The sequence below is a fragment of the Rattus norvegicus genome, chromosome 18, assembly GCF_036323735.1.
Source record: "Rattus norvegicus strain BN/NHsdMcwi chromosome 18, GRCr8, whole genome shotgun sequence".
NCBI lineage: Eukaryota > Metazoa > Chordata > Mammalia > Rodentia > Muridae > Rattus > Rattus norvegicus.
The window spans coordinates 26,796,412-26,808,258 of NC_086036.1; the positions used below are offsets into that span (position 1 = coordinate 26,796,412).

Consider the following 11,847-nt stretch of genomic DNA (forward strand, 5'->3'; position numbering starts at 1 on the left):
GGTCAGTACCAACAATTAACTAATACTAAGCCTTTGCACTCAATTTGAGGCGACTTTGCTTTTAAACAAGAATGAATTTTAGGGACTGAAAAGCTGGCTCAGCCATTAAGATCAAGCACTACTCTTCCAGAGGCTGAGTTCAATGCCGAATATCCAAATCAGGCCGCTCACAACTCCCTGTAACTCATCTGACTCATCTCTTTGGGCACCTGTGTGTGCACACGCACACACATACACACAATTAGAATATATTAATAAATCAAAGCAACAAAAATCAAAGATTTTGGGAGCCCAAGACTTTAGCTCGGTGTAAGAGCACTTGTCTAGCATTACAGATCTTGGGTTCAATTTACAATACCACAAAATTTTTCTAACAATCAATCTCAAGGATAAAACAAGAAAGAATGAAGCACCCCGGCCACAGGGAAGTAGAGACAGGACTGTCAGTTTCAGAGATCTTACGTCAGAACAATGAAATACCGCAATGACAGCTATTAAACTGCAGTCACAGCTTTATTCTCCCATGCCAAAGATTACCTATCAGCCACATAATACAGCACGAATGCCCAATTCGACTTTTCTGCAGTGCCTTGAACATGCTAAACATGCACAAAGTAATCTTCTCTTCTGAGAAAAGGTCTCATTGCTCAGATTGGTTTTGAACTGGTGATCCACCTGCCCAGCGTCCTCGATTCTGGAGATTACAAGTATGGTTAGGTTTCCTTCTCACTTGACTTACAAAGTAACAATCCTTAGAAAAAAACAGGATCTTAACTGCTCTGCCACCTTCCCCCTCCTTGGCACTAACATTAAAAACAAACTACCTGACTTGCTAAGATACTTTCTAACTTTTATCTAAGTATTTAGTTACATAGTTTCCAATACCTCATTCAAGACTGTAAACTGGGCTTGGGTTACTCATGCCTGAAATCACAGAATTTGGGAGGCTAAAACACCAGGATGCCTATGAGCTCTAGATTAGCCTAGGCTAATGACACCCTGTCCCAAAAATTCTTGTCTGCACTAACCCCTCAAACTACTATGTTACTCAGTACTTACTGGGACTGAAAATGGTTTGTGTCACCATTCCAGGGATGGTTAGCACACCATGTTCTCATTAAGAAAAAAAAAAAAACCAAACCAAACCCTTTAGCCCTGTGGTGGTGGCACAAGTCTTTAATCCTAGTACTTGGAAGGCAGAAGCAGGCTGATCTCAGTAATCTAGTCTACAAAGTGAGTTCTAGAACTGCCAGGGATACAGAGAAACTCTGTCTTAACTCCCTCTCCTTCCAAATAAATTTTCTAGTCAGGTGTAGGGGTGCACCTCTTTAATTTCTCAGCTCTTGGGAGGCAGAGGCAGGTGGATCTGCCTGGTCGACTGAGTGAGTTCTGGGAAAACTAAAGTTACATAGACAGACCCTGTCTCAGAAAGACAAAACAGAACAAAAACAAAACTAGGGGGAAAAAGATATAGCACCAAGGAAGACACCTATAAAAATGCTAGCACTTGGGAGGCTTGTATAAAAGGATTGTAGAGAGCTCAAGACTAGTGTGGACAACAAAGCAAAACCCTGTTTCTAAACACCAAACCTAGGCCGATAACTCCAAGTTATCTGCAGGGCAAGAAAGAATTGTCAGGAACCGCAAAATGCCACGCCCACTGAACATAATAGGAACAGCCACAGAATAAAGAGAGTAGCTAAGGGTCCAAAGTATGTCATATGGCAAAGATAAAGCCTGTTATTAGAGGCAGATTCACGGAGCTCTTGGCGCCTGAGTGGGAAGTCACACATAAGTTCTAACCTGATAGAAAAGAGCTTCAAACTTTCCAACCCCCTTACTCCCTCTTAAGATAGCAGGATGCTAAAGAATGAAGACACCTACAGAATGTATCCTAGGAGAAGATTCTATTCTGAGATTCCTGGAGAGTAGAAATTGCTGCTGGAAATGATCAACTGGACAGACCTGGTAACTGGCAGGCAAAACTTTTCTTCCCAACCTTCAAGCAGAATCTAGACCATTAAAAACCCTGCTATAAAGTTAACAATTAAGCAAGTATCTTATCATAACTGGCATGCAGCAACACCCTCAACCCTTAAGTTCAAAGAAAAATATTCATCCTGTTAAAGGATCCAATTGGCTTATCTGCTTACTTCATTCCGCTTTATATGTACTCTAATGCACTCTTGCTGACTGAGGAATATGTCTAAAGAGTTTTCCTTCCATGGAAGAGTAACTATATCCTACCACAATGCGAAGTCTGTCAAGACTTGAAACTCAGAGTGCTTGCTTGTTCATTAGATCTATGTGTCCAGAATCCCACAGCTGTTTAGATCTGTTCTGAAGGAGAGTGTGGAAGGTATCCGAGGAAGACATCTTATTATGGATGCTGTCCTCAACCCCTTCCCTCTTTGCCCCTTTCTTTCTGTGTGCTGATGCACACGGATGCCAGAGAACAACAGCTTTTCTCAATTGTTCTCCACCATAATTTTTTGAGACCGTCTCTTGCTGAACCTGCAATCAGCAAGATTCGCTGGCCCATACTTTCCTGTTTCTATGCCCCCAGTTCTAGGATCACAGGGGCAAACTAGCACACTCAGCTCTCATGTGGGAGCGAGAGCCTAAGTTTGTAAGTACTTTTATTAACTGAGCTGTTTTACTAGTCCCCCAATATTTTTTTCTTCAGTGCTCAGAATTAACTTTGGGCCTTTGTGTATGCTAGGCAACTGCTTTATGACTAACTTGTATTGTGAACCCCATCTCTCTGTTCTCACCTCTTAATATAATGATCTAATAGGTTATTTCTATTTTTTGGTAGGACTAGGTAAAGGATTGTACCCAGGATCGTCAAGCACTATACCAGAGTGACAGCACGATTGCTTTTTATATTTTATTTTGAGTCCGGATGTCATTTAGTTACTCAGGCAAACTTTGAACATGCAACAACCTCCTGCCTCAGCCTCACAGGTAGCTAAATTAATCCTGTGCCTTTAGATCTAGTTCCTTTAAGATATTTCTAAAGGATCAATGTATGTAACAGGAAAGCACCAACATTTGTAGTTGGGAATAATGGCACATGCTTATAATCCCAACGAATAGTCAGTGGAGGCTACTTAGTAAGGCTCACTGTATGAGAAATACAGTGTTAGACATTTTAACCCTCATTACATCATCACTAACAATCCGAGATTTCTATGCATAAAAATCAAAACTTAAAATAGTCCAAACAGACCACTGCAGTTTTATATTCTTTTCTTCCTAAATCATATTCTAATTATTGACTCTTAATAATTTTTTTTTTTTGGTTCTTTTTTTCGGAGCTGGGGACCGAACCCAGGGCCTTGCGCTTCCTAGGCAAGCGCTCTACCACTGAGCTAAATCCCTAGCCCCTAATAATTTTTAAAATAAGATAGCAGTGTAGCACACAAGATAAGAGATGAATAAAAGCCCCTTTTCAGAAGCTGGATCTTTAATACTCTAGGTAGCTATATGATCGCCTATGAGGAGAACTGTCAAAGTATGAGATAAGCCAGGAGTACAAAGTGAGTGAGATTCTTTCTTGTCTCTGAGGGCTGAGGTTTGGGGCATAGAAACAGGGTGCTTGCTTAGAATGGACAGGTCTTGAGTTCAATCCTTTGCAACAGAACCAGTATCATTAAAATGGCTTGGAATGTTCACTCAGTGGTAGGAGTCCTTGTTCCAAACTGAGTTCAATCTCTAATATCCTTCCTCAATACACATTTGCAAATGCAGAGTATACAAAACAGGAAAGGAGGGAGGAGGGAGGAGGGAGGGATGGAGAGAAGAATGACAAGAAAGAACGACTGTAAGGTCATTACTTTGCGGACTTTCTTTTTGGAGGAAATGCTGAAAACCATACACAAAACTAGATCCTAGCCCAGTCACAGCCACCTTGTTCTGAAAAGCCCACACCACTTTCTGAGTGTATCTTATATCCTTCTGAGTAACACATTCTCTCTTAACCCTCACGCTTAAACCTTACTAAAGTATCTTTAAAACCCATTTAAAAAAGAATTTTAAAAAATATTGAGAAATAAAATAACACCAGTTTAAAAAATACCCCCCCACCCCAAGATAGGAGAAAAATGTGTATAGAACAGCCTCCTGTAGCCAACTGACCTTGAACTAGGGGCCATTCCTTTCTCAGCAGTTAGAGTGAGGCTGGTCATGGTGACTCATGCCTGTAATCTCTGCTCTTGGAAAATGGAGGCAGGAAGACCAAGAGTTCAAGCCTAGCCCAGAACGCAGGAGACCATATCTCAAAGAGAAAAATGAAAAGGCCTAGAAATGTTCATCTGCTCTAAGTTCCTTACTTGAAATCAACTGTGGCTCAACTCACATGGTCCTAGATCCGTTTCGGCCATGTACACATTTTTCCTTAGAGCGGACTTTGGAGACTATCTCAAGAGTAACCATAAACAGAGTTGGGAAGGGAATCTTTTACACACACACACCCCCAGCTGGTTATCCTCAAGTACACCCCATACACACACCATACTCAACCTCACTCAAAGGACAACAAAGCAGGTTCAGTGGAACCAACTTCAACCAGATGCTATGAAACAGGGTCACTCCGAGTTCTCCCTTTAGTACTTTGGCCATTTCACAAACAATTCGGCCTGCTGGGCTCAGAATAAATATTAAGACTAGTCCTGTAGCCTGGCGGTGTCAGTGCACACCTTTAATCCCAGTGCTCAGGAGGTAGGTGAGGCCAGCCTGATCTACAGAGTGAGTTCCAGGATAGGCAGGACTACACAGAGAAACTGTCTCAAAAGGCAAAAGAACAACTAAAAGACCAGTCTTGGAAATTTTGAAGAACACAAAAACAGCACATTAGTTCACAAGTTAGAATCTGCATATATTCGGACTACTACACAATTACACGTGTGGGAACCAAAGCTTAGAATAGCCCATCACAGGTCAAATAGGTCTCTGCAGCTTATGCCCATCTTGTTTAACAGTTTATACCATGACATTCAGAACAGTAGGTTATCTAAAACCTCAGCCTTATTACTGTGGGTATCAAATGGTGACATTTATTGTTGTGAATAATAAATGACATGTATTACTCCAAAGTGTCTATGACAAAATGCTCAATAATTTTGTGGTTACCTCATCCTGTCAATGTGTTTTAACTATTGAGTCCATTTTGTGGGTAGTTCTTTTTAAACTATAGTACATTTGGTTATATACCAAAAGATAACCACATATTGACTGAGTAAACTTCAAAATTACTTATTCTGACAAACTGTAAAATTAGTGTTTAGGGTGGGTGCAGTGATAGATAGCAGGTATGAACAAAGACATGCAAATCTGTATGAGCTGGAGGCCATCCTGGGCTATATACTGAATTCCAGGCCAGCCAAGGCTACAGCAAGAATCTGACTCAAAAAACAAAACAAAACAAAAAACCCCTAGCCCCAGAACTTGACCTAAGGTAGGGGAAAGCCATCTCTTCAAAGTTGACCACGCACATACAAAGAGAAGAGCAAAAGTTAATGGGACAGGGGAGGCACATCCTAGACCTACATCCTAATCTAGCCCACAAGTTCCTTTTCATTTCACAGACAATTCTAGGCATCCATCACTACTTTCTGTCCTGTGCTAACTGCAGCTGACAACACACTTCAGTTTTTACTACTGAAGTCCAACTGGAAGACCCCCAGTACTGGTGCATACAGATCCATTCGCCATGCAATTTGTCTTTCAAGCTCACCACAAGTGAATAGTTTAGTATTAGCCAGGCATAGCAGCACATGCCTGTAACACCAGCACCTGGGGCACAAAAGTAGATCAGGAGGGCAAGCTAACTTCAGTCAGTCACACGATGAGTTGGAGGCCAGCTGGCTTAAAAAAAACAAAACAAAACAAACAAACAAAAACACTATTTTTTGGGGTACAAAACACTATGAAAAGCTAAAGCCTAACACAACTCAGAATGAAAACTAAATCTTGCCACTGTACTAAGAAAAAAAGTTCTGAGCCATATACAATAAACTTTTGAGTCCCTGACTTAACACCAGAAATAGACAGAACTTTAATATTTACTATGTGCTCAAGGTGCAACCAAATCCTTGATAAATTAAGCAAAGTAGGACAAAATGATAAACCATATTGTTTAGAATTCCTAGCTATTTTAGACAGCGTAATCCTGACTAAAATATTCTTTAGTGTGTTTCAAACCCCACTGAACTTCTCTAAACTAGAAAATAAAGTTTCCAAAGGCTTTTAAGAGAGCTTTAAAACTTCATGTAGTTAGGAACTAAGGCTAGGAACGAATAAATCTAAGAAAAATGAATGTAGCTTAGTGAACAGTGTTATCTTCAATGTTACTTCACTCAAACAAACAAATTAGTAAGGAATTCAAAGAATGCATTGTATCCAAATTCGAATCCAAGAACCTGCCTAAAAGAAAGCGCCTGGACAACCTACAGGTTCAATTCCAATTTGTAACAATGTTAACAGAAGTAATCCATAAATGTCAATACCCAAGAGAAAGCTTCAAGTAACACAACAGAAGACAGCCTATTGAAACAAAAGTACCTGGCTAATTCTAGGCATCACAACAAACCACGATCTCTATCAACATTCCTAATACAGTATTTTTACATTGGGATTTTTATCTCCATTCTACCACACGTTACGAGTTCCTATCAGAAAGTCTTTATATTCAAGTAAATTTAAAAAAATACCCTAAGAAATAATAATAAAAAAACTACCTTCAAGTTTTTACAATTCATCAAAGGAATGAGCACACTAAATATGTTCAAACTTTCAGAAGTCTAATCCTTAACAGAAATAAGTGTTCCTCACTTATTAAGAATGAAGCACTACAGCAAAACCATAGAGGAATCAACCAGAATCCACTTAAAAAGTTAATGAGCGCAGCGCTAAGGTGGTCATGGTATCAATGTCAACCTATCCACCAGTGACAAACTCCGGCTGAAAACCAGAATGTATCGTTTGTGTGCTAAAAGTGACTTTCTACATGGCATCTGAAGAAAGTCACTCAGTTATAAGAATGCTCTGGAGTGCAGGATTATACAATGTTCCACTTTTAGGGTGAGGATACCCTAAGTAGTAAAAAGTTTCTTAACTGGCAAAGTAACAAAACATAGCAACACATGGTAGAAACACACCTCTGGCACACTTTCGCACAAAACAAACATATGGCTACTTTCAACCTTATTCACACACCCAGGGACACACCTACGAATTCTTAGAAAAACTTAAGAGACTCACTTATAAAAACTTAAGCTCACTTTTTTGAATTTCCACAAGCACTGTTACTCCATCAGGCAACTGGAGAGTGACTGTCCCAAGAAGTTTCACAGAAAAGCCATCAGGGACTCTATTACTTGGATTTCTCTTGAATATGCACCTAACAGATTTGTTAACAAAAACCACCACCACTCCATCCCACACACGCTGGCGTTTTCGGTTTATAGGCGGGTCTTGGAACAGCTAAACCCAGGAAGCTCCGGGTAACTAGAAAACTTAGGGGAAGTCATCTTCAGAGAGGTCTATGACCCAGAGAAATAAAGGGGAGCTAAGAAAAGGAAGGTCTCGTTTGGCCGACTCTCTTTTACACCCTATCAAAACTTCACCCACACGGGACTTTAGGTCTAAGTGGGGGAGGCCATTTTAATGAGGCCTGGCTGAGAAACGTGAAGGGAGAGGAAGAGAGCAAATCAGGGTAGGGCGTTCGGAAGGAACGCCAAGTTACTTTCCCCCAACAAGTACCCAAGTTGGGTAGCAGCACCAGGAGCCCTAAAAGTGAGGAGCTGGATTTAAAGGCCCGAGAAGAGTACAAAAGTAGCAGTGGCTTTATCCGGAGAGAGGGCCGAGTGATCTGAGCCGTGGGAGCCAGGCTCATTACCACCAAGAGGAGTAAGGACTTCTTTTCTGGCCAGCCGCGCCGACCCTCGCCCTCCAGTCAGAGGCTACTACCCAGAGGTCCAGAAGGCGGGAGTTGGCTAGTGCCGGGTTCTCCTCATCCGGCCATGCGGCGCGGGGGCGGCCATCCTGAGGGGTCCGGGATCCAAGAGGGCACGGGGGTGCCGGACGCGGCGCTCACCCGCGGGCCGCCTCCAAGCTCTTAATGAGCTTCTTGATCTTCCAGATCTCCACGTTCCTATCGGCAGCACTGGGGTCGTCCGCCATCTTCTCGCCTCCTCCTCCCTAGAGCGGCCCGGCGGGGCCCGGAGACACCAAGACCACAGAGTTAGCGCCGCCGCTGGGGCAGAGCGGCCCCCTTCTTCACCACCCCCCGAGCTGCCCTCCTCTCCCCGCCCCGACGGCCCGCCGCATAGGGCGCCGGCCTTTCCTACGCCCGCTTTACCTAAGGGCCCAGTCCTGGGCGGTAGCGGCTGCTCCTCCCCGGCGGCGGCTCCGCGGCGGCGGCGGCTCTGACGTAGGACACCGGCTCCCTCTCTCCAGGCAGCTGCATGTGTTGCAATCCGCTCACATGGGGCCTCTGATCTCACTTCCTCCGCCAGGGGCGGAGTGGAAGGCGGCGGGCGGAAGGGAGGGGGCCGGTGCGATGAAGAGAGGCTCTGCGCGCGCCGCGACTTCCCATTGGCTCTCCGCGTCTTTGCTTACAAGAGGCAATCTGATTGGCTGCCTCTGCGGCCTCGCTGCCTTGTGAGGTATCGGCCGGGGAGCGGGAGGTCTCGTCTTCCTTCCGGCCCGGCTCTCAAGGAGGAGGAAGCGGGCGGAATTCCGTGGCTCTCGCGAGCATTTCCCCAGCTTCTATGGGCTAGAATGGGGGTGCTTCTTAAAGGGAGAGAGAGAGAGGGACAGTTGTCGTCTTTCGTTCTTCCCCCTTGACCCGAATGGATATCTGAAGCTCTACGACGCAAATCTAGTTTCTCGGACACGTACGTACGAACGTGAGGTCAACGGCGTTAAAGAAGCGTGGAGGAAACGTCTCAATGAGGTTCAACTTTATCGCTTGCTGACCGAGTGCGGCGGGCTGTTTGTGCATCGTGTCTTCGCGAACAAAAGTTCAGAATCCTGGCGATAGGTCGAGATCAGAAACTTCGCCGATCCTGGAGCCGATCGACTGCTCAGGGGTGAAGAAATGTTTCAGTGCTAACTAATATGGGTTCACTTTGGATTTAGGACTTTTGGGGCTTGAAGGAGTCAGGGGTTGCCTGAGATTGGAGACCCAAGATATCTGAGAGCATGCGTGTTTTGTTCTTAACTGTTGATCGTGGAGGTGGGGAGAATTAGAACTTTTACTTTATGAGTTAAGCTTTCCAATTGTCTCCTTTCGCTTAACTTGGGTGCATTCAAATATTTGACCTCGAAGCAATTACTAGATCTCGTTTTTCTAGGAATAAAAGTGAACAGAGTAAGTAATGAAATCCTAATGGAGTTCACAGTCTAGTTGAGTTTATAATCGCTCGTAATCTTTAGTAGACTTTAGTGTGTTTGAGACAGGATCTTGATGTTGACTTTAAACTCTGACGATACTCATGCCCCAGTCTTCTGAATGATGGGATTACAGGTGTGAACCACTAAGCCCAGATAATTTTTTCATATATTTTTTTTTTGGTTCTTTTTTTTTTTTTTTTCGGAGCTGGGGACCGAACCTAGGGCCTTGCGCTTGCTAGGCAAGCGCTCTACCACTGAGCTAAATCCCCAACCCCTTTTTCATATTTTATATGAAAAAATAACTGCAGAAATATTTAAGTACTTTAGGAACTCCGAGAGTGTATGACAAGAAATCTAATTCTGAAATGAGGCATGGAGAATGAGTAATTTTGTCAGAGGGAGTCTAACATATTTGAGGAGATACTAAAAAGGCAGAATGCTGCAACAGCAGGGGAAGAAGACATTGGGGCCAAGCCTACCATTTGAAAGGCAGTGGATTCATCTGCAGGATTCATCATAGCAGGAAGAACCAGAGGACACACAGGTCCAGGGCCCAGAACCCTCCTTGACCTTATTCCATGTATCATCAAGCTGTTATTCTGTATCTTTTGTAATAGCCTTTGGAAAGGATAAATTGTTGCCTTGAATTCTGTGAGCCACTCTAGCAAGATATCAAACCCAGCCAGACCTGTCAGGTGCATAGGTCTTAACCTGGAACTCTTAATGGGCATCCAAAGCTGGGGTAGACTAGAGACCGCCCTCTACTTGTGGGATCTAGTGTTAACCCCAGGTAGTGTTCGAACTGACCTGAACACCCAGCTGGTGCTTAATATGGAAAAAACTTAGGCCTTTGGCCACAGAGGTTGAATGTAAACAGTAGAATGGAAAGTGTCTTTCCTGGGTATTAAGGATGCTGGAAAACACTGTACCACCTAAATGCTCTGTATCTGCAACCCTTTCCTAAGTTGTCTTTAAGTGATACATTGTTGTTGCCACGCTGTTGTTTTTCTGCCCCAGTGTCCCACAATAGATTTTTGTATAGTGGTAGAACATTCGCCTGGCATAGTAACAAAGCTCTGAATTTCTACTATCACTGGGAGTGAAAAGCCTGTCTGTGGTGCCTGCTTGTAGTTCTAGCTACACCTAGAGTAGTCTGTAGCTACTTACACCCACTCTACAGAGATTGAGATGGTCAGTTCAGTTCAGGAATTGGAGAGAAGCTCAGGAAACATAGACTACCATCTCAAACAAATAAATTGGACCTGGGTAGCAGGGGAAGGCCTAAAATCCCTATTCTTAAAAAATCGAGGCAGGAGGATCTTGAGTTCAAGGGCTGTCCAAGCTACTGAATAAATTTAAGGGCAGCCTAGGCTATGTGACCCTGTCTCAAATGAATAATTTTTAAAAATGGAGTGGGGTTGGAGGTATTGGGGCTGGTTGTGGTGTTGAACACCTTTAATTCCAGCACTTTGGAGGCAGAGGCAGGCAGGTCTCTTGAGTTCAATGACAGCCTGCTTTAGCGATACTAGGACAGAGGGCTATACAGAGAAACGTGTGTGTGTGTTTGTGTGTGTGTGTGTGTGTTGTGGACGACACGAGGGTCGGGGTGGGGTGATCTGACAGATGGTTCAGCAGCTAAGAATATTTATATTGGCTGCTCAAGAAGAATGTGGGTTTGATCCCAGCATCCAAATAATGGCTTTATTCCAGTTCCAGGGCACATGTGCACATATATACATGCAGGCGGACACATACACATAAAAAAATTAAAACCATTATGTTTAAAAATGACAAACAATGAAAAGGCTGGGGCCCTAGTTGAGTGACCGTGTGTATGCTAATTGTGTGTAAAGCCATTCCTCAACACCCAGAAAAAGTATTAGTATCTGGTTTTACATTCAGTGCCTGGTTATTTCTGCTTTAAGAATTTAAGACATTATTTTAGGACTCATGTGCTCTGATCAAAGGGATTGCTTTTACTGTTTTCAAGACAGGGTCTAACTGCACTCCAACCTGGCTCCAAACTTAGGGAGTCCCTCAGCCTCCTAGATGTTGGGATTACAGGTGTGAGCCACATACTTGATGGAAGTCTTAATATGAATTATATATGAAAATGAATCAATGTTAAATCTTCTGATTTTGATAATTATGGGGATCATATACAATGCATGCTGAAATACTTTAATGGTTAAGCATGAATATGAAATGTGGAAGGTAAATGTTAATTCAATCTGTATGTAAAGTGTTCACTATACTATTAATGCGGTTTTTGTTGTGTTCCAGCTTCTCTAAGACTTAGATTTGAAGGTTTTAAAGTTGAAGGAATATTAATCCACTCATGAAAATAGCATAATAGAGAAACCTAGAAAGTAAGAAAGCTGTGGCTTTAATAAATCTTTGAGGTAGGGCCTACAGGAAGTTGCTTATAGATGTGAGGGTTGTACCCGT

The 11,847-nt window shown here is 43.1% G+C and overlaps 1 protein-coding gene across 2 annotated transcripts in view; it reads right to left on the bottom strand.

The window, feature by feature from the left end:
- Etf1 (eukaryotic translation termination factor 1) overlaps positions 1-8,446 on the bottom strand; it is a 28,340-nt gene extending 19,894 nt beyond the window's left edge. The window contains exons 1-2 of one of the 2 annotated variants that reach the window (NM_001008344.1): positions 8,363-8,446; positions 8,099-8,202 (exon numbers count right to left, since the gene is read on the bottom strand). In NM_001008344.1, coding sequence (NP_001008345.1) covers positions 8,099-8,184 — 86 coding nt within the window. In that variant the 5' untranslated portion in view covers positions 8,185-8,202; positions 8,363-8,446. Of the gene's footprint in view, positions 1-7,971; positions 7,993-8,098; positions 8,203-8,362 lie in introns of those variants that run through there. The other variant, XM_039096867.2, reaches the window with a different exon arrangement.
- Positions 8,447-11,847: the final 3,401 nt, after the last annotated feature.